This window comes from Arachis hypogaea, chromosome 18 (genome assembly GCF_003086295.3).
Source record: "Arachis hypogaea cultivar Tifrunner chromosome 18, arahy.Tifrunner.gnm2.J5K5, whole genome shotgun sequence".
NCBI lineage: Eukaryota > Viridiplantae > Streptophyta > Magnoliopsida > Fabales > Fabaceae > Arachis > Arachis hypogaea.
Genome location: NC_092053.1, coordinates 123,947,632 through 123,970,562, shown reverse-complemented (window position 1 = coordinate 123,970,562; position 22,931 = coordinate 123,947,632). Strand labels below are relative to the sequence as shown.

The window sequence follows — 22,931 nt, the reverse complement described above, 5'->3', positions numbered from 1 at the left end:
AGCCAATAGAAGAGGAAATTGAAGACGGCAAGGTAGTAGGCGACATTGCGGATACTGACAGCGGAGACAGTGACCCAAGTGGAAATGGAGGAGGCAGAGATAGGGACAGAGGCGAAAAGGAGACGCTTGAGGGAGAGGGCTATGGAAGGATTCTCGAGAGGGAGGAAGCGTAAATTGAGAGAGCATCAGACACCGACAAAAGACTACCGCATCGGCTTCGCTGTCTACATCTTCCTCCTCTATCGTGCCGTTCGTAGTGCCACCACCATCTATTGCGGCTTCTCCTCCGATGGTAGCAATAACCGCCTCTAGTTCAAACTCGTGAAGAAGCTTTTATTGTTGGATAGATGAAGTCTTTTTGTTTTGTGGTTCTTTAATTTGTGTGTGGATTCAATTTTTCTTTTTTGTGATTTTGTCGATTTTTAGCAAATCGATGGTGGTTCGATTCTAATAGTTTGGGAGCGAAACCTACTCCTCTTTTGCAGGTACCAGTTTTCTATAAGTGCATCAAAGTGTCTTGAATTAGATGAGTATTGAAATAAAAAGTAAATTAAAATTTGCAACAGAATAAAAGAAACAAAAAATAAAGAATTCGAAATGTAAATTGACTGAAATCGAAAAAAGGTTGTGTTAAAATTTAAAGAAAGCAGTACCAAGATGCTTTCGACTGAGTCAAAGGAGTTTGGGCGTGAAGATTAAAAATGCTAGAATATAAATTGAATTCGAAAATTAAACATTGCTTAAAACATAAATTTGCTTGAAAGATAAACTTGCTTGAGAGATAAAGTTTGCAGACAATGTAAATTGAAAATAAAGACATGTGGAAGGAACTCTACAGAAAATTGACTCGAAGCAGACTCAGAAAGTCCTTGGGATGTGAGTGTACGTGAGTAATTTCTGAAGCAAAGTTCCAACCTTTATTTCCTAAAACTTTCTAATATTTATAACCCATGTCTGTAACCGATCCTTAATTACACGACACAGTCTTGTATGCGAATTCTTAGGTAACCGTTCTCGCTCTTCTGCCCATAGACATTACCCATAAATTCCTCACTTGGAGAATGCCTTCAACTTCTCTACTTCTCGTAACTGCACAATTCACTATTGGATTTCTCATTCAAATGTTCGCTCAACCATGCTTGCTCGATTTAATAAAGTGTCTAATATCAAGTCCGTATCGAGTAATTCCCAATTAATGCCTGCACGTGCACCTTTTCGACCTCTGCTTATATCTTAATTAGGGCTGGAAGTGAGCCGAGATGAGCCGAGCTAGACCAAGCTCAAGCTCGGCTCACGAAAATTGAGCTTGGCTCACGGCTCGACTCATTAACAACCGAGCTTATTTCTTAAGCTCAAGCTCGGCTCACCAAAAGCTCACGAGCTGGCTCGAGCTCATGAGCTGGCTCAAATAAGAGAAACATAGATACATAATCTATAATTTTATATTAATAAATTATAACTTATATATTTTAAAAATATTTGAAAAGATCAATTTTATATATTGTTTATCTATCAATAAATTATAAATTTTTTATTTATGTCCTATGTTAAAATTATATGTAAAAAATAAATATAAATATTAAATAATTAAGATTGTTATAATATATATATATATAATCGATACAGCTCACGAACTAATGAGTTGAGCTTATCCAAGCTCAAGCTCGACTCATTTAATTTATGAGCTCAATTTCAGGCTCAAGCTTGGCTCACCAGCTCACGAGCTTAGCTTATCGAGCTGTTAACGAGTCGAGCTCGAGCTAGCTCATGAACTGACTTGACTCACTTCCAGCCCTAATCTTAATCATCTCTTCAATATTTCGAATTGGCTTATCCTAGTCAAAAATATTTTTCGACTACCGTGATAATGGTAAAGGTGATGGTCATGAGTAGAAGATTAGTGAAAAATTAGTAGTGAGAGTGGATAGGAGTTTGGGAGAGAATATTTTTTTAATTTTATTTTTATTAGGAGTATTTCAGTCTTAAAAATTAATATTTAGATAAAAAAATAATTTTAAAATAATTTTTAACATTAATAATGATATTAATAAAAAAATATTAAAACAATTTTAATTTTGATCTAAAATATTAGAAACAAAAAAGGGTACCTAACCCTGAAATGAGTGTCAGTTTTAGCACATTTCGGATTAAAAAAAAAAAGAGGAAACAATACTTCTTCAATCATACGTATAATATAACCGTATATTAGATTCGAGCTTTCACACACTATACCTTAACGTTAAGAAAGGAATATGGACAACCTGATGAAGTATTAATTTAAGTCTTAACAACATTATTAATGCCTTTTGCATAATAATAGTGACAATGGAAAGAAGAATAAAAGAGACCAAATAGATGACTATGACAAAGGAATAAGAGTTAAAAATAATTTCCCCCTGGCATGCACTTCACTTATATATAATATATTCTTTTTTCCTTGTATCTATCTATCTATTATTAAAATAATGATTCTGCTATATTTTAGATTATTACCACGTTCTGATGCAACAATATTTTATGTATACTGGGCCATAATAGATAGAATTTTTATTTACCTTTTGGAAATTGAAGGGGCCAAACAAGAAATTGAAACAAATCTATGGCGTTATTTGTATATACACACAAAAGAGGGACATGGCCGCAATTACAAAATATTCACATCTTTTATTAACTTGTTGAAAGAACAATGAGTAGTGCATGAATAATCTCTCATTATTTTTTATCGTATATATCATTTGTGACAGAAGCATCAACTAGAAAAAATTAAAATTAAAATTAAAATATCTATCAGGCTTTTGTAACTCAAGTCTGTATGTAACTTAAAGTTAGAACTAATTTGGGTTTTAAACATTAATTAGTTAGATGCAACTTTAACATGTTGATGGGTTTGTAACTTCAAATTATAACATAACTATCAACTACTTAAGTTGAGATTGGAAAATTTATTTGTTATCAATTTATCCTAATCTATTTTCTGTTAGGATTATACTTCATTTTTGTTCTTTTAGTTTTACAGAAATTTTTTTTAGAATTATGCATAGAATAACAATTTTTCTCCTCTTCCCATAAAAATATTTTTTTAGTTAAATTGACAAAATCGGAAAAAATCTAAAAAACGTATCTAAAATCTAAATCATAACAATTTTAGACAAAATAAGTCAACAAATGTTAATAATTATTATTTATAGGTAAAATTAAAGTCATTAAATTTTTATTATAAATTATTAAAAACACAAAAAATATTTTTGGCTATTTTCAGTTTTATTTTAATAAAAAAAAAAAAAGAAAAGTTACATTGAAGGTTTTATACATTACCAAACACAGAAGTTTAAACTGGTTCCTAAGGGACAAATGTGTCATTTCAAATCTTTGTGATGTAACCATTTTCTAGAGTATTTATTCCACGTGCAAAAACTACATTATTAATCAATTAATAAATATGTTGTTACAGCAAAGCAAGCCTTAATTTTAATTTTTTAAAATTATTCCTACATTTCAATACATACACACTAAAATGACGAAAATAACCTTCCAGGCTAATATAAAGTGAAACATACATACATGCCCTTCGTCATTGAACACATCTCAATCTCATAATCTCATTTTCTTGTGCTACAAACACAAAACTCCATAATCTTGGAAAATGGAACTCAATCAAGAGTTAGAAGCTGTCACCCAAGCACTCTCAGGTTCTTTTCTAATTTCTTTCAAATCTATCCAACTTCTATACTATTCCATCCTTTTAATTTCAAGAATTATATTAAGTCACTTTCACTTTTATAGCATATTAAAAAAATATATCTATTATTTTATTTATTGATTTTATCTATATATATTTAAAGAACCAAAATTTCATGTGGTCCCTGACATATTAATAGATAATCATTTGACAATCTAGTTATATGAATCAATTTAACTAAATTAATGCATAAGTGATTGAGAATCGATTAGGTATTTTTAAATTATAAAAAATATTTAATTTTATTGTCATTCGTGTAAATGGTTAGGGATTGAAAAAGATATTTATTTTTTTTTATAAATTTAAAATTTTAGTATAGAATTATAATTCAATAGATTATAATAAAAAATTTAAATAACAGATAAAATATTTTACCTAGATTTCTTTGTTTTCTTTGTTTTTCTTAAAAGTTTTTTGGAAATTATTATTGACAAAATTAAATGATGGTTGATGAGTAATGAAAGGGCATGGAGTGGAGGAGAGTGCATTGGTAAGAATATTGGGAAAATGGGATCCATTGGAGAGAGAAGCTTTCAGAAAGAAGACACCAAATTTGTTCATTGAGGATAAAGAACGCCATTTTCAGAGATGGGATGATCACTATGCTCGTCTTCTCAAGCATGAATTTGTCCGTTTTAAGGTACATTCATTCTTAATAATAATTATTAATTTTATTTCTTCGGTTTATTTACTTTATATATATTTCACAATAATTAAACGTATAGTCGTGTATTTATCCCTTATTTCGATCTCCTTTTTTTTTTTTAATATTTTTATAACCTTTATTATCTTTACTGAAAGAAAAATATGAAATTCATGCTGACTAATTCATATATGAACATATAAAAAATGTTAATAAAACAATACTAATTGGTTTAATAATATAAGGGAATTCCACGGCGGCCATAACTAGTGATTTTAATGATTATGAAAATTTGGTAAAAATTAAAAAATATAACTAAAATTAAGGTCTTTTTTATTATTTATAAGTAAAACTATTTAATTTAATAATTTTTTATTTTTATTTTCAAAATAAAAATATTTTCAAATAATAAAAAAGATTATTTTAATTTTAGTTAATTTTTTAAAATATTATTAAAATTCATGATCACCATAATTATAGTGCATAAAATGTACTTTTATATAACATATTTTATTTTAGATATTTTGATTTGGATTTTTTTAGTCAAAAGATATTTTTAAATTAATTAGTTTAAGATTGCATTTGACCTAAAAAGAAGAGAGAAAGAGTAGGTAGTTTTTTTTTAATTGTTAAGTTACATGCTCGATCTAAACAGGGAGAAGAGTTCTATGAGTGACTTATGATTAATTATATAATCTCTTCGACATTATCATCAAGATTAATTACAAAACCACTCAAGTCTTCTACATGCAAAAAAAGACAGTATTACAATACAAATATCAAAACAAAAGGACTCAAAATACAATACCAATCAATATATAGTCTTCAATTCATTGAAGATCTCCTTCAAAAATTACCAATGCTCTTGATTTTTTTGTGATATTGAAGCCAAACTTTAATACTCAGTACCTAGTCAAAGAAATCTTCTCACACAAATTGACAAGCTAAGGACTTTCACAGCATTTCAATAAATATCTTTAGCTACGGCAATCTCATCTCTTTATAGCTCATTAGTATATTTTAACATAAGTCCGTCTATTAATAGCAAATTAAATTTCAGTCCTAAAATTCACATATAAACTATTGATTGTTACCCCAAGTAATTCTCCTATTTTTATTATCTTTTGCAATAATCCTCCATCTATAGATGTATCTAAAATCCTTTTACAGTTGCATGTTGAAATTCCAGTATCCGAAGATCTTTTAATTCCATTCACACCAATGATATAATATTTTTTTTCAAACCTCTTCTCCCTTAACTTATTTATTCTCAAATATTCTTTTATTTCTCATCTTCCATATGGACCATATAATAGCAAACCACTAATTAATCCATTTTTTTCTTACAAGTCTAACCACATTTTAATTTGATTGCACCATATATTAAAGAAGGCCTTAAGGTCATTCGATCTAACCCGGTTTATCCCACTTATTTACATTGCTTTTGTCCACATCAAATTCACATAATTGTGATGGATAAAGAGGTGTTTCGTCCTCAACAATCTTTCCACATAACACAGCCAGCTTCATTATGATTTATAATGTTCAAATTTACCAACTTCTTTTTGTGTTTAATCTTTCAAGGATTGCACTCCAAATCATGATCTCTATCCTTAGAGAAATTGTTCCCCTCCACACATTGTCAAAGATATGTTTCGATTCAATCACTTCCAGATTTTTTTTTTCCACTGCCACATTAATGAGAGATTTAATTGAAAAGCTTCCATCTTCCGAAAAACACCATCTTGCCTCATCCTGAAACTAAGAAAATATTTTGTAACAAGTAATGTAATTCTTTATCGTGTTTACTCTCGCATTAAAAAAAACATCTTTACCATTGTAAATTCCAGCACCAAAATAAATCGTCCCAAAAATCACAATTTGCTATTAATTCGACTTTGTTTGATGAGATTGCATAAAGTCTAGAAAACTTATCTTTAATGCACAACTTTTTCACCTATGTATCATTCCAAAATCTTGTTTTACATCTATTCTCCACACACATTCTAATCCCTTTTCATGCAATATCTTTCAACCAATTACATATTTGATGCCTTTAATTATATCAATCCAAGACCTATTTAATTTAGGTTCTCCATTTTCTATGATAAATTTTGTCATATTATTACCATTACACGATGTCACGATGTGCTATCAAAGGGGCTTGTCCTCTACTGAAAATCTCCACCATCATTTAAAAAGTAATGCTACGTTCTTATGGTAATATCCTCAACTTCCAGACTTCCGTACTCTTTAGGTTTTTATATTTGGCTCTGACTGATTGTAGGCATCACCTTTTTTTTTTAATCCTTTTCTTCTTAAAAAGAGCTTGATTAGAAAAAAATAATTTTTTGGTCACTGTTTTCGGCATTTTGAATAGGCTCAGATGATATAGCGAAAGATTATTTATTACAACTTTATTATGACTAGTTTTCCTACTTTTGATACTAGTCCTGCCTTTTATTTTGCAAGCTTTTTTTCAATTTTTCTATCATCGACTTTTATATAGACATTCTCTTTGGATTTGTCCTCATCGCTATATTCAAATAAATCATCAGGACTCTACAAATTAGACATCTTATTTTCTCTACTAACACCTTTGGCAATGATATTTGATATATGTATGTTTACATCTTTCATAAATGCAACTACACCAGATAAATTGTTTGATAAGTGTAACTAACAAATTGTTTTTATTTTTTTAATTAATGTCAAACTAAACTATGTTTGAAATAATCAAATTTGAGTTATATTAATTAGTTATTTAAATCCTTTTTTTTCAAAAAAATATTTTATTGTCAATAATCTAAAATGTGCTATCCTAAGTGTATTTGATTTCATCAGAACACAGTTTTGTTGTGGTCCATGCATCCATGGGAGAGGGATGCCCGTTTAGTAAAAGAAGCAATAAAGAAGGGAAAAACATCATATGGAGTGTTGGTTGAGATAGCATGCACAAGGTCCTCTGAAGAGTTATTGGGAGCTAGAAAGGCATACCATTCTCTCTTTGATCACTCCATTGAAGAGGATGTTGCCTCTCACATTCATGGCATTGAACGCAAGGTAATTCAAAAATACTAAATTACTGAAATCGTCTCCAATTTTTAAAAAGCCAATAAAATATGAGATTCTTTCAATTTTTTTTTTTAATTGTTTAGTATAGTGTGATTTTTATTATTTAATATCTTTTTTTACATATTTTTTTTGGTTCTACAATTCTACTCAAAGATTGTAAGGCCAGAGATCCACACTTTATCAGACAATTGAGAGAATCTATTTTTTAATAAAATATATTCAGTTTTGTGAATAATAAAAATATCTTTAAAATATTTTAAAATATGACAAAAATATCTAATATAAAATAGATATTCTCAAAAAATATTTTAGAGATTGGATTTTAATGTGATTTTTTGTAGGTATATTTTTAAAAAAATTAGATATTTTTATTCATAAATTTTGATGATTTTATATTAAGTAATTTTTTTGCGATTCTATTTTGTCAATGAGAAGAATACTTTTAAAAGTAAAAAATTATAGAGATTGAAATTATATGCACTTTCTTATTTGTATATACTTTTTAAAGAGTTATCCAATTATTCTAATAAAATTTTGGATTAATCGTATAATTATTAGTTTATGTGAAATACAAAAAGTTATTTGTCATTTATATAAAAAATAATTTTTTGTGGTCTTTAATTTCTAATATATTTTGAGGATATTTTGTACGTTATCAAAAGTATAAAATCTTTCTGTTTGTATTATAAAAAATTGGAGACGATTTTGATATAGTTTACGCTAAAAAGAAAATAGAATAGTTAAACCTGCTTCAATTATAGTTGTATTTTGTTCGAGAAATTAATTTGAATTAATTCATTATTAACTTTTACATCGATTTGATCGTATATATTTTATGCCAATATTTATGTTATTTGTAACTCATGCGTACATCTCTTTTTTTTTCTTTATTTTTATGTTTTTGGATGGTGACATGCAAACATCTCGAATTAATTATTAACATTGTCCATACTTTGAAACTAATGACATGTGAGATGAATTTGATAAAATAAAAGTGAACATCAAATATGACGATAGATCTAATTTATAATAGTTTAATTGAATAACATTATTTATTGCTTTTGGAAACAAACAGCTCTTGGTAGCACTTGTAAGTGCTTATAGGTATGAAGGACCAAAGATTAAGAATGAGCATGCAAAATCAGAGGCAAAAATAATTTATGATGCGATTAAGAATGCTCATAAGAAACCTATCAATGAAGATGATGAAGTCATAAGGATATTAGCAACAAGAAGCAAGCCTCATCTCAAAGCACTATACAACCACTACAAAGATATTTCTGGCAAGAACCTTGATGAGGTATTTAATTATCCATAATATTAGAAAGATAAAAAATAATTAACTTGAATAGTCCAAGTTTATCTTATTTAATATTTATTTGTTATTTTATCTAATATTTATTAATTGTTGCAATAATTAATAAATGTTAAATAAAACAAATTCTTTCTATTTTTTTTTTTGTTTCTCTAATATTATCGTTATAGTTTCTAATATATTTTAGAAAATGACAAATTGATCATAGATTTTTTTTATGAACAAATTATTTAATAGAACAAATTAATTAAAAAAATAAAGAATTAATTAAATTTTCCTTTTATTTTTATTAAGAATTCATTCCATTAATATTTTATTAAATGATCATAGACCTATTTTTTAGTTTACAATCAAAACATTCACGGTCGAATACAGTGATTAATTAATCATAAGAATTTGACCGTCTATTATTAAAATTTTGGTTCGGCCTCTGTGTCTATTTGTAGACACTAAAGAGCAACAATTTTATAAGAGGAGTGTTAGGGGCAGTAACTTTTGTGTTTTGTAACCATCAATTGGTCATTAATAGTATTTTTAATGGTGTGAGATTACATCCAATAATGGAAGATCACTCACTTTTCTTTTGATAGTTAAGTACTGGCCACAAAACACAAAAATTGCTGGCCCTCTAAATTTTTTCATTTTATAATAGTAGTGTAGTCCTCATGTAATTTTATTGTACACCATTTTCTGTTGATAAATCTTAACTAGTTCTTACAAAAAATTTCACTTCCTTTTACTAGGATCTTGATGACATAAGGTTCAAAGAGGCTGTGCAATGTCTTTGTACCCCTCAAATATATTTTTGTAAGGTAAGATTTGAAGCTGTATATACCTACATTGAGAAATTAAATCATGTTTAATTTCTCTATTAATCCTTGTAGTTTTACTGAATTTTTAATTAGGTCTCTATGTTTTTTTTTTTTTTCGATTGAGTCTCTATGCTATATCAGATTTTGTAATTAAATCTCTACCATGATAAAAACGCTAGAATTAATAGAATATTCTATTAAACAAAACGAATATGCCTAACACTTGACTGAATATTCTATATAGTTTAATAGAATATTCCGTTATATAATTTCAACATTTTTGTCATGGTAGGAATTTAGTTACAAAATCTGATATAGTATAGGGACCTAATTAAAAATTCGATAAAATTATAGGACCGACAGAATAATTAAACCTTAAATTATCCATCTCTAAAGAATACATTATTATTCTTTTAATTTATTTTTTATATCTATAAGTATTATTATTATTATTATTATTATTATTATTATTATTATTATTATTATTATTATTATTATTATGTTGTGTGGTCAGGTTTTGGATTCAGCATTGAAAATTGATGTTGATAAGAACACTAAAAAAGCACTTGGTCGTGTGATTGTTACTCGAGCTGACATTGATATTAAAGAGATAATGGCCGATTACAATAACCTTTATGGAGTTACTTTACCACACAAAATACAAGAGACTGCTAAAGGGAACTATAAGGATTTCTTGCTAAACTTAATTGCAAGAGGATCTAATTAATTAATTGAAGAAATTCAATTACAAAAGAGACCTCGGTTGTCATTTGAAAGACGAAATTTGAGATTTGATTTTGTATTATCTTCTTAAATAATTTGTATCTCCCCCCTTCCCAAAAAAAAAAGAATTAAAGGGAAAAAAATATTCCTTTGGTTTGTTATTGATCTTTCAAAGCATGATGCTTTACCTATTGCTTCTATGATTATCTGTTATTATTAAGAGAAAATAAAATAACGTATTACTAGATAAATGTTGCTAGTATTGTTTAATTTTTATACGGTGAATTTTAATATGAATATTTTGCGGTGACTATAATAATTATGTAAGTATTATTAAAATTCAAGTTATATTTTTTTATATTTTAATAATATTTTTTTAATTAACTTTTTTTTAAAAAATATTATTTTAATTTTAATAATATTTTTTAAAATACCATAATTGTTATAGTCACTATAACATAGTCATACTATAACACCCTCACTACTAGAATGTCACGCTTCCGGCTGCGCCACTCTGATAGTAAGAAGTATTACGACTACTTTATATACTTAATATTAAAATAGGAGTCTTTGACTCGATACCGTATCGCTGAATTCTTTGAAAACCGGAAATAAATACTTTATCTTAAAAAAAACAAACAGGCATAGATTCATATACAAGACTTCGTACATAATAGCTTATAATGTAATATACATATAAAACAAACAACTCCTATCCCTCTTACAAGATTGTAATAACAAAGACGAGGGAAGAAAAATTATCTAATTAATACCATATCATATAAACCAAAACGCAGTATAACTCTTCATAATGCTCTTTTATCTGATTCCTGAAAAAGTAAAGCTGTAGGGGGTGAGAACCTAACCACACGGTCTCACCATGGAGTTTCAGAATTGTCATAAGAAGATATTTAATAAGAAAACTGTTTTCAAGCTCAGTGATTATCATTGTTTTATGAATCCTTTTAAAAATCAATAGCTAATCGTTCAAAACCTTTTCAAAGAAACAATGTATAATCTTTCGGAAATCCAAAACCTTTCTTTTCTTATAAGAAAATCAAATCGTAATCATAAACCAACCACGCAATTAATCAACACAGTCATCAATTCAACAACGAAGTTCATTCTCAGATGTAGCACACTAGGACAAACACAGGCAAGACAGACAAGGAAAGCACAAGTTTAGGTAGCAGTTACAGTAAATAGTTCAGGTAGCAGTTAAGAGAAGTTTAACAATTAGGCAAACCAAAATAAGTTCATACCCAAGCAAAGCATACAAATGCATATGATGCATGCCTGTCCTATGGCTGATGAGGCTCATCTGTCGGTTATCCAGCCAACTCGACAGATCTGAAAATACTTAGACTGTCCCCCAACGTGCATCCCCAAGAGTCTATGCATAACTTTTTCTCAAATAATCAATATTGCTCAATGGGGGTTACGTTCCCGGAAATTTATATAGTGCTCGATCACACTTACGTCGTAGGGTCAACAGAGTATCGAGTTTTCAACCTGGTACACGTGGTGGCAAGCCATGGTACTTTATCCAAGAAACCTCGTATCTCAGATAATTCAAATTCATGAGCCATATGAATAATTCAAAGTTCATATCTCAACATTCTCAATCGATATTTCAACATCATCATCATTCATCAATCCATAACTCATTTCCAAATTCATTCAAAATCATATTTCAAAATAAATCCTCATCATCCTTCTTTCCGTTCCGTTCACTAACAATTCCCAATTCAAAACATAACTCTTCTTTTGATAAATAAAGTAATCTTAAACCATATAATGCTTAAAATTAAACCCTTTTAAAATAACTACTTCAAATAAAACTTCTAATTCTATAAAATTTCGGCAGTATCTCCTCTAAAACTCATATTCTGCCACCCTTTTTGGGTCTCAACAAAATCATTTCTCAAACTCCTTTTAATTCAATTTCAATATCTCAGACCATTTTCAATTTAAACTCATTTTTCAACAAATCAAGCTCATTTCCAATATTATAATCCTTTCCAGATCTCAATTCATTTTCAATAAAGCCAACTAACATTTACTCAAGCCTTTTCCAACGGTTTCAAATCCGAGTCATTCACAAATCTCAAGCCGTTTTCCGAACACAAATTAATTCTAACATCAAATCATTTTTCAATTCTCAAATTATACTTGATAAACATTTAAACCAGATTTTCAAATTAATCTTTCACTCACTATCTCAATATTCAGAAAGCCACAGTCAAGTAAGCAATCACATTCATTCAAGGCAAATCAGTTCAATTCATAAGACTCCATAATCACCAAAAATATTTATTTGCTTAAATATCAATTTATAACAATTCTTAAAATAAAAATGAGTTTAATGAAAACGCCCCTACCTTGAAAAGTCGAAACCCGAAAGCCAAACGCGTCAATTGAACTTTTTTCTCTCAGCCCGAAATTCGCGGCAGCCGCAATTACGGCAACTCTAATCACGGCACATAAGGACCGAAACTCAAACCTAAAGAATTAATGTTGCAAGGACTTAGAAACATATAATAGAGCAGCGACTGAGAGAATTCGGAACAGGGAGCAGCTTACCGAACTTACGAATAGCCGAGAAAACTGAACGGCGGTGACTCCGTTGGCGATATTTCGCATGCACGACTACTAAACTCAGCATGCGAGAACCACAACTCCGCCCTACGTTACCATCATCACAGTTCCTATAATAGGCTATGACGGAAAACTGATTTCAAAGGTTTTAGAGACGATAACGCTTACCAAGGGAAAAGGGACTTCAGTGACAGTTTCCGACAACGACGTGGCGTGGTGTGGCGCGGCGGACGATGGCGGATATGTGGCGGTGAAAGGCAGTGGAGGCACGGCCGCATGAACAGTAACCCCTCCGTCAATCTCTCTCTCCTCGAGCTTCTCTCTCTTCGAATCTTGCCGGCGGCAGCCATGGGAGCTCGGCGACGGTAACAGCATGTGGCGGCGCAATTTCGCGCAACGGGTTCTGCTTGTGATGGTTCGATAGCAACTCGCGACGCCGGTGCGACACGGAGGTCCGGCAGCTATGATGACGACGAGGTGCGACGAAGCTGGCAGCACAAGGCACGACGGCGAAGGCTTCTCCTTCCTCGTGCGTCTTCCCACCGTTTACCGACCTCCATTAACGGCGACGATGAAGATGCTTCCAGCGGTGGCGTGCGATTCTGACAGCGACAGAAGCGTGAACGGCGGCAAAGCAGCGACGCAGCGGGCGGTGATGACTGCATGTGGTGGTGCGGTCTTCCTCCAAGGCTCGGTGAGGACGCGATGGCGGCGGCGAGGCCCAGCAATGCCGGTGCGCCTCCTTCCCCTCTTCTCCTCTCGGCTCTCCCCTTTCCTCCGATTTCCCTATTCTCTCTTTCCCTTTCCTTTTCTTTTCTTTCTTTCTTTTTTTTTTTTTCTGTTCGGGTGTGTGGGTTCTGTTTTGTGTGTGTTCTTGGGGAAAGGAGGGTGTGGCGGTGGGTAAGGCGGTGGCTAAGTTAGGTTAGGGCTAGTAGGTTCAATTTGAAAATTTTTAGATAATTTAGATAATTTTAATAAAATTATGGGTATAATGTATAAATTTAAAATTTAATTTAATTTTTTAAAATTATTTTAAAATTATTACTTAATTATCAATTTACTAATTGGTTTTTAATTCAAGTATTCTAATTTAAAATTAAAGATAATATAATTTATTTTATTTGTTTATAAAATTAAAGTATTAAATTTTAAAATCTCAATTATTTAAAATTAAATCATATAAAATTTTTTATTATTTTACAATTACTAAATTTTATAGTTCAAATACAAAAAATTATCTAACAATTATAAAATTAGAGAAAAATTTTAATTTAATTATCAAAACTTGATTTAATTAGTTTTAATTAAATAATTTCTAAAATTAAAATCTTTAATGAATAAATAAATTGAGATTAGCTCATAATAAGGCTTTCAAAAGTTTTGGGTCTTACACATACTAATTAAAATGATCCCTTTATATAGATAATAATAAAGTTGGTTAACAAACAGTAAAATCGAATATGTCTAAGACCATCTCCAGCAGGGAACTCATCCCAGTTCCTGTTTATGGCCCACCTGTCATAAAAAGTAACTCCACATCAGCTTTTGCGTCATAAACAGTAAATAAAAACTCAAAACATCTCTCTCTTCTCCATTAGGAGGAACTAACTTTAGTCCCTGTTATGGTCCCACTTAATTAATTAATTAATTAAAATACTTGAAATTAATATAATTAATTTTTTTTCAATAATATAATTTAAATTTATTAAATTTAAAAATAATTCACTATTAAAAGATATTAATATTAAATAAATTCATATATAATAATAATATATAATATATAATTCGGGGTTACACTAATTTGTAAAATTACTTAATACAAAGAAAAACATAATTAAGCTTTATAGTTGACGACAAGCATTGTGAAATTGCCATATGTGTTCAATCAAGTCCTCTTTCAATTGTCTATGCTGCTGCCTATTTCGAAGTTAGGCATTTCTTTGGAGAAATTGATGGTATGGTGCGAAAGCTTCTTCTCCCAGCTGAGGTTGTGATAAGCCATTTTCGACATCATCATACTCTAAGCCTTGAGCAAAATTTCCTGCATAAGTGTCTCTTTCATCCTCAACAATCATATTATGCAATATAATACAAGCTCTCATTATGTTGGCAAGCTTCTTCTTTTCCCAAAAACGAGCTGGACCACGTATAATTGCAAAGCGTGCTTGCAACACTCCGAATGCTCGCTCCACATCTTTTCTTTGCCCTTCTTGGTATTGTGCAAATAACTTGCATTTCTCCCCTTGTGGCTTTGAGATTGATTTGACAAATGTGGCCATTCAGGATAAATACCATCTGCTAAATAGTATCCCATAGTATAATTATTACTATTAATAGTATAATTTACCTCCGGAGCACGATCGTTTAGAATATCATCGAACACTGGAGAACGATCTAACACGTTGATATCGTTATTTGAACCAGAAACTCCAAAGAACGCATGCCATATCCAAAGGTCTGAAGATGCTACAACCTCAAGTACTATGGTTGCAACCCCACGATAACCACTCATGTACATACCTTTCCACGCCTTTGGACAATTTTTTCCATTGCCAATGCATGCAGTCAATGCTACCCAACATGCCAGCGAAGCCACGACCCTCCGCCATTTGTAGCAGGCGTTGTACGTCATTTGGTTTGGGTTTTCGCAAGTATTCATCCTCGAACACCGAAATGACACCTTCAACAAATTTTTTCAAGTATTCAATTATAGTGCTCTTGCCTATGCGCACATAATCATCAACAACATCAGCTCCTACGCGATATGCTAACATCCGTATCGCAGCGGTACATTTCTGGAGTGGCGACAAGCCTCTTCTTCCAGTTGCATCAACCCTCTGTTGGAAATACGGATCGACGTTTGAGAGAGCGTCTACTATCCAAATGAACACATGTCTTCTCATTCGAAATCTCCGTCAAAAAATGTCAGCATTATACACCGGTTCATCTGCAAAGTAATCCTGAAAAAGGCGATCATGTCCTGCTTCTCGATCTCTGTTGATCCATCTACGAGTAATTGGGATAGAGCTTCTATCGATATCTTCTTCTTCTGAATCTTGGAGTAAACACTCATCGATCCAATTATCTATGACTGTGTTATCTTGCCGTCTTCTTTTGCCATACAAAGCCTCATTAAACATATCATCAAAATTTCTAGCCATATTTAGAAATGTAATTTTTAGTTCTCTTTCGAGGTAAGAAACAAGAGTTGAAGTGGAGTTGCAGAGTCATTGATAGTTGATATTTATAAGTGTGTCTGCAATAAGTACCTTAACGGTTAGTTAACGGCTAGTTTTACAACGGCTAGTTAACGGCTAGTTAACGGCTAGTTTTGCAACGGCTACTTAACGGCTAGTTTTGCAACGGTCACTTTCATGAACAATAAGGGCACAATAATATTGACTAATTTAAAAACTTACATCAGAAGTAAATAAAACAAACTACATCATAAACCAGTAATACGCAATAAAAATAAGAACATACTACATTACTCTACGAATACAAGGAATCATTAAGTAAACCACTTGGCGATTATTTTCTCACATGCAATCTCATGAAGAGCTCGTCGTTTTTCACTCATTGTAGACGTGTCAGCATTAAGTATTTGCATATCCATCTCCCTTTCCCTTTCCTTGGCCATCCTTTCCATTTCCCTTTCTTTTACTTTTATCTCCATTTCTTTAATATACCTCTGAGTTTGTAATTCTTTTTCTTTCATTGCTGCTTGAGCTTGTAATTCTTATTCTTTCATTGCCGCTTAAATTTGTAACTCCTTCTCTTTGATTGCCATAATCTTTGCTCTATGTTCCTTCTTCTCTTCTCTTTCTTTTTCCCTATCCATTAGTTCCTTTTCTCTAACATTCTTAATATCTTCCATGATAGATAATTTTTTGACAACCGATGATTTTCTTTCGCTAAAATCTTCAGACATCTATGCTTTTTCCTTACCTTTTCGCTTGCTCTTCTTCGATCCTTGTGGGCGAACGGGAGAGTCCACAATGGGTTCGTCAGCCAACGGTGTTTTTGGGTTTGATGAGGATGAGTATGCTCTAGTTGCACTAACCTTGGTTCTCTTTGAGCCGCCACTCTGTGTAGGTAGTTGGCTTCTCCATTTTTGCTCCAACCGAAGCATGTTCCAATGCCTCTCAAAAGTAAATTTTTTACCATAATTTGTGGAATAAAGTTTATAAGCCAACTCCTTTATGTCATCAGCGTTTGAACCACTCCTTATGTTTCGACTAGCTTGATCGTAGCAACCAGCAAATTGTGCAACAGCCTTGTTAATCTTATACCATCGTTTCTTACATGCAACTACCCCCCTTGTCATGTCGGAACAAAATTCTACACAGTAGCTATGAATTCGACTCCAAAATGTTTCCCCCTTTTGATCGGTACCAACTACAGGGTCAGTTGAAACATTTAACCACGCACTGATCAACATCTCATCCTCTTCCCAATGGCAGTGTTGAATACTATCTTCTCCGATCTTCAATATCATCATCATTGAGGTCGATAGCATCTAATCCACGAGGGTTGGTAAAATCGAAATATTGCGAATTTGGACTAGATTGTATAGGAGTCTGAGAGGATGGGTTAGAAGAGTCACCAACACCAGATAAGTTACGTCTTGATGCACTGAATTGAGTTGGAAACGGTAAGGAAGTTGGAGTAACATTTCCGATAGAGGGGTTAAATATGGATGAAAATGGAAAATGGGATGTTTGTGAATTTTGATTTTGCGGTTGGAATATAGGAAACTGATTATTATAAGGAGCTTGAAAATTGAAATTAGAAAGATTTTGTGGATTTGGATTTTGAAATGTATTTGGTAGTGTGAAGTTTTGATTTGGAACTTGAGTGTTTGAGGTTTGAGATTGTTGGGTATTTGGAATTTGAGAAAAGTTTTGTAAGTAATTGAAGAAAGAGTTGAGTTGGTTTGGATCTATTTTTTCGAACAAAAACTAATAGTAGTAGAACTTTGATTTTGTAAACTTGGAAGAAGATGAAGAAGAGTAGTAGAGAGTGTGAGAATAGAAGTGTATCTAAGTGGTATATATAGTAACAAAATATTAATTTATTAATAATAACAGTAACATAGTAACAGCTAGTTTCCAACAACTAATTTTACAACGACTAGTTTTGCAACGGCTAATTTAATATAATAATATAAATTATTATATAAATAAAAATTTAATCATTTAATTAATTAATTATGTATATATAATATTAATATGTATGATGTACATGAAGTATACTATATATATAACGGTCACCTCAATATATATATATATATAAAGTATTTATTTTATTAATAAAATATTATTTTTTTGAGAGAGAATCCTTTTGAGCAGTACTTTTGTTGCTCCGAACTTTGTGAAAAAATTCATTTTTTATTTGCTCCAATAGTAGATTCTCACTTTTTACTGACACATAGTAAATGAGGTTTAAAATTTTTGAACTGTTGGAGTTGATCTAAAATCTCAATTAATTTATCCGACTCTAATTACTTTGAAACTAATTGATTTAACCTAGTTATCAAGAATTATTCTCGTGATGGGATATGACAAATTGACAATACTTCTCTTTCACTTAGTATGGTCCCATATATTTACCAAATCTGCATCCCTTATTAAAAGTTTGGTTCTCGTTTTGGGATTAAAAGTGGAGTGCAAATTTTTATGAGAAATTTTATTTATTTTTTAATTAAGCTTGCGTTTCAAGCAAAACATGGGAAGAACAAACTAAACAAAATGGACTTCAAAGGGAATATTCCCTATGCTTTCAGGTTGAGAATCAAATGCTTTTCAACACAATTGTTCAAGCTATTCAAATTTGAGGGTAATACTATGAATTTCATTAAAGTTTAATTATTTTATTAGTAGTTATAGGTTTACTAAATTTATAATTAGATCTCTATATTTTAATCATTAAGATCTTATGTTTTGCGAGAATTTTTTTAACTTGAGTTTCATTAATTAACCCCAAATCGAACAGCCACATTCACAACATTATCATCGTGACAGATCCCGAGATATCACAATTTCGTCTCAAATAAGTCGGTACAACTTTAAAAAATATTTAATTAAAATGTTCTTACTTATATAGTTATATTGAATAAGTATTTTATTATTATTCATTGTGCAATCTACAAAAAAATTGAATCTTGAACAGCATGATACATTATCCATGAAGATTATTCAAGAGGATCTTTCCCCATCAAAGTCATCAAGAAATTTTGATAGCTTCCTGAGGTATCTCCACAGACATCTTTTACAAGGTTGGAGTCAAACATGGCAGCATATTCAATTTCTATTTTCAACATGTCAACTTCTGCTCTACTCACAATTGCTCTGTTCAGCGATTCTTCATCGGTTCCAATCCCAATCATAGATTCTCTTATAACCTGTTAAGGATTCTTTTTAATTTATTATTCTTAACAATAAATATTATTACAAAGCACTCACCTTTGCAAAATGTTTTTCAGGATTGCATGTGCACCGTATTGCTGCAATTAACAGATTTTCTAAATCATCCTCGCCACAATTTGCTATGTCCTACAAACAAAGAAAAAAAAAATCAAACGTGCATCTAATAAGTAATGTGCTTTTATAAATACCAACATGGATAAATATCTACTCAATTTAATTACATAACTAACTATCTTTTGGTTGATATTAATTTTTTTTAAATTATATTTACTTTTTTTTAATCTCTCTCGTCTTCTTTCTTTCAACAACTCAATTTCACGCACTCTCTGCCGGCTAGTCATTGTTATTGCTGGCCACTTTAAATCCTAAATCCTAAACTTTAAACCATAACTCATAAATTCTAAATTCGAAACGATAAATCTTAAATCTTATATTCTAAACCCTCCAAAAAATTAGTGTTAAAAAAATAATTTTAGTATAGAAAAAAGTTGACTAATAGTAGCTAATTAAAAAAATAAAAAATAAATAATAATATGAATGATAATAATAATAATAATAAGAATAAAAAAATAATAATGAACCTGCTCCAATGAGTGGTGAAAGAGTTGTTGGTAAGTTGCAAAAGTTTCCCGGAGCTGTGAAATGGATCTGGTGGAAAGTATCCAAAGAAAGCTATCATCATCTAATCTCCTTTTCCTAATGGCTTCATGTATTTTAGATGCATCTTCCACTGCAATTTCCTTCTTTGTTGTCTCTTTTGAATGCCTGTTTGAGCTTATTAGAGCTAGCAAACTCTGCACAAAAATACATAAAATTATAAATATGTTCATCCTTACATGTATATTTGTTAATTTGATTCATGACATTTTCAATGGCAGTAATACAACGAATAATTGTTTCTTCAAAATGTTAGATGTTCACTACAAATCAGTCATCAAATTAATTATATTATGTATGTATTTATATATAAATATATGTGTTTAACTCATTTGTAAAATATATTTTATATTTTAACATATATTTTATATAAGTTATTAAGTTGGTAACCGATTATATATATATATATATATATATATATATATATATATATATATATATATATATATATATATATATAGTTTTTCAAGTTGTATCTCTAATATATATCTCACTTTTTGAAAATTGAAAGTACATAAAATGTACCAATTAAATTTTGTATTTCGAAATATAAGTTTTTTTTTTTATATTTTTATTTTTGTGTCCATAACTAACACAATTTTGTGACCCTTCTGTATCTCTTTTAATTTTAAATATTTTGTCCACTTAAAAAACAAACAAACATATAACTACTTAGCACACATTTCTCCTGTTCTTTCTTTTGCTTTTCCTTTCTTGTTTAATCTCTAGTAAAAAAAATAAAAATAAATAAAAATTAGCACACATATGCATTAAGAAATTATTAAAATTACAACTTTAGGGAAAGACTATATTATTTTGACTGAAAAATATTTTTTAAGTAATAATTATTACATGTATGTTAATAAAAGTCATTAAAATACAACTAAAATAATTGGGAAGAGAATTTGAGATAAGTTTATGTTCTCACCTTTTTAAGTGGCATATCATAAACACAATCTAGAATGTCCTCCTCAATTGTGCAACCATAGAGATCAATATAAGCTTCTCTCACACCATTAACATACACAGTTTTATTACCACATGCTATTTCAACCACAACTTGTAGTTCTCTAATCTTATTAGTCATAGCCTTCAATGCTTTGTTTGCCAACATTGCATGCCTTACTTCAGGTTCATGAACCCAGAGAACTAGGGCATTCTGGTGCATTTCACAAATTCTCAAGTCAGTATGAAAAAAATATCATATATGATAATATAAGTAGATGAAAATAGAGTCTAATTAGGGAATAAACTTCAAGTAATTAATTTCAACGTCTCTTTCTAAATGATCTTTTTATTTTTAGAGAAAGTATATAGGAATAATATTTTTTCTGAACAACATAAACAATAGATTAAAAAATAAAAGTTAATTTTAATTTTCAAAATCAAATTTTGAATTAATTAGGTTTAATCATAATTTTAAATTTTTTTTTGAATTATTTTTTTTCAAACGATGTCACCTTTTGTCTCTTCGCATCGTTCTCCCATTTTCTCTAACCGCCTACTGTTCAGATCTCCATCGCTAGGTTGCTGCTGCTGTATCGCGATTCCAGTATTCTTCGTAGTTGCTGTCTCGCTACTTGTTTTTTATTAACTAAATCAGATGTTCATTTTACTATGTATGCAGATAGTTCTTTTTATTCTAAAATGGATGTTTATTTAGATATACTATTAGTATTTTACTTGATTTGCTTGATTATGCATGCACATGCTTCGCAGGATGTTTATTTTACTATGTATGAGAATAATTCTTTTCACTAAGATGTGGATGTTTATTTGGGTCATACTATTTGAGTGAACGAAGCAAAGCGGCCTGCGATGAAAGTACTGAAAACACGACGCAGCAGCGTAAGAATAACTCAAGTAAGGGCAGAGGTGCAGCATTGGAGCAGTGGCGGAATAAGGCCTCTGTCTCGGCGATGGTGCCACGTCACGGAGGGGAGAAGAAGGCGCGCAGCGGCAGCATCGCTTGCAGGAAGAACAGAGGCAACGCAACGCATGGGAGAAGAAGGTGCGGCGGCGTCGAGAGCAGGGGGCGCGACGCAGGGAAGAAGAAGGTGCAGTGAAAGCGTCAGTTGTAGGGAGCATAAGGGCAGCACGACGCATGGGAGAAAAAGGTGCAGTGATGGTACAACGCATTGCCTCTTCAGACGGTGTGGCGGCAGCGGCGAGGTGCGTTGGTGACGGCACAACAGGGGAGTGAAGCAGCTGCGATAAAAGGAGAGAGACTAGGATTATGGTGGATAAATGAGATGACATATTTTTTTGTTTTAGTGGACATAGAGTGCGTGTTTAAATCCAAACTGATCCAAATTAAACCATTCATCCAATCTAATCCAAACTGAAAATCGATTAAAACCGCACTAATTCAGATTTGATTGGATTCTATTTTTTACAAATTGGATCAGATCGGTTTTCGAATCTACTTTTCATAACCAATCAAATCCAATCCATACCGCATACTGTGCTATAATATTATTATTTTATTATTATATTTACAATTATACTTATAACATGTTTAATTTGTTATACATTTTTATATTATTCATATATTACTATTATTTAATAAATATTTTATGTTCAAAATGTTATTTATTTATTTTAACTAACCTATAATTTTATTTATATTATTATGTTATCGTAGGCTTTTTAAGATATTGTTGAGACTTGTTATATTATTGTTGATTATTTAAATTTTGATGTTGAGACTTGTTATATGTATTTATTTTTTTTTTTATTTATAAAACCGCAAATCCAATCCAATCCAAACCGCTGAAAATTAGATCAGATTTTTTTTAAAAAATCATCCAATCCAAACTACACCGCAAGGAAAATTAGTATTTAAATCAGATGAATTTTTGACTCAAAACTGATCCAAATCGCACTACAAACATTCCTATTCTCACCCTCATTGTCTACTTAGCAGAATTCTTACTTTTAT

General features: G+C 30.7%; 3 protein-coding genes across 3 annotated transcripts; 1 reads left to right on the top strand and 2 right to left on the bottom strand.

Annotated features, from left to right (window-relative positions):
* Positions 1 to 3,576: 3,576 nt before the first annotated feature.
* LOC112773125 (annexin D4) lies at positions 3,577 to 10,574 on the top strand. Its single transcript, XM_025818169.3, has 6 exons — positions 3,577 to 3,689; positions 4,204 to 4,379; positions 7,227 to 7,445; positions 8,533 to 8,757; positions 9,516 to 9,584; positions 10,099 to 10,574. Exons 1-6 carry the CDS (start codon positions 3,644 to 3,646, stop codon positions 10,309 to 10,311), a joined length of 948 nt encoding a protein of 315 aa, XP_025673954.1. The 5' UTR covers positions 3,577 to 3,643; the 3' UTR covers positions 10,312 to 10,574.
* A 6,262-nt stretch (positions 10,575 to 16,836) lies between these two features.
* Positions 16,837 to 17,403, bottom strand: LOC140181462 (glutathione S-transferase T3-like). The gene has a single exon (XM_072225055.1). It carries the CDS (start codon positions 17,401 to 17,403, stop codon positions 16,837 to 16,839), a length of 567 nt encoding a protein of 188 aa, XP_072081156.1.
* Positions 17,404 to 19,094: 1,691 nt separating this feature from the next.
* LOC112770434 (annexin D3-like) lies at positions 19,095 to 22,249 on the bottom strand. Its single transcript, XM_072225054.1, has 6 exons — positions 21,819 to 22,249; positions 21,443 to 21,566; positions 20,919 to 21,149; positions 19,915 to 20,127; positions 19,370 to 19,438; positions 19,095 to 19,308 (listed from the first exon to the last, which is right to left on the bottom strand). Exons 1-6 carry the CDS (start codon positions 22,247 to 22,249, stop codon positions 19,099 to 19,101), a joined length of 1,278 nt encoding a protein of 425 aa, XP_072081155.1. The 3' UTR covers positions 19,095 to 19,098.
* Positions 22,250 to 22,931: the final 682 nt, after the last annotated feature.

Excerpts from the sequence above, each read along its gene's own strand:
- LOC112773125 (XM_025818169.3), top strand. The coding sequence starts at position 3,644 with ATGGAACTCAATCAAGAGTTAGAAGCTGTCACCCAAGCACTCTCAG. Across the intron at positions 4,380-7,226 it reads ATGAATTTGTCCGTTTTAAG|AACACAGTTTTGTTGTGGTC; the intron begins GTACATTCATTC and ends TGATTTCATCAG. Across the intron at positions 9,585-10,098 it reads CTCAAATATATTTTTGTAAG|GTTTTGGATTCAGCATTGAA; the intron begins GTAAGATTTGAA and ends TTGTGTGGTCAG.
- LOC140181462 (XM_072225055.1), bottom strand. The coding sequence starts at position 17,403 with ATGATATTGAAGATCGGAGAAGATAGTATTCAACACTGCCATTGGGAA.
- LOC112770434 (XM_072225054.1), bottom strand. The coding sequence starts at position 22,249 with ATGTCATCTCATTTATCCACCATAATCCTAGTCTCTCTCCTTTTATCG. Across the intron at positions 21,567-21,818 it reads GCTGCTGCGTCGTGTTTTCA|CGAGACAGCAACTACGAAGA; the intron begins GTACTTTCATCG and ends AAAAACAAGTAG. Across the intron at positions 19,309-19,369 it reads CTGAAAAACATTTTGCAAAG|GTTATAAGAGAATCTATGAT; the intron begins GTGAGTGCTTTG and ends AATCCTTAACAG.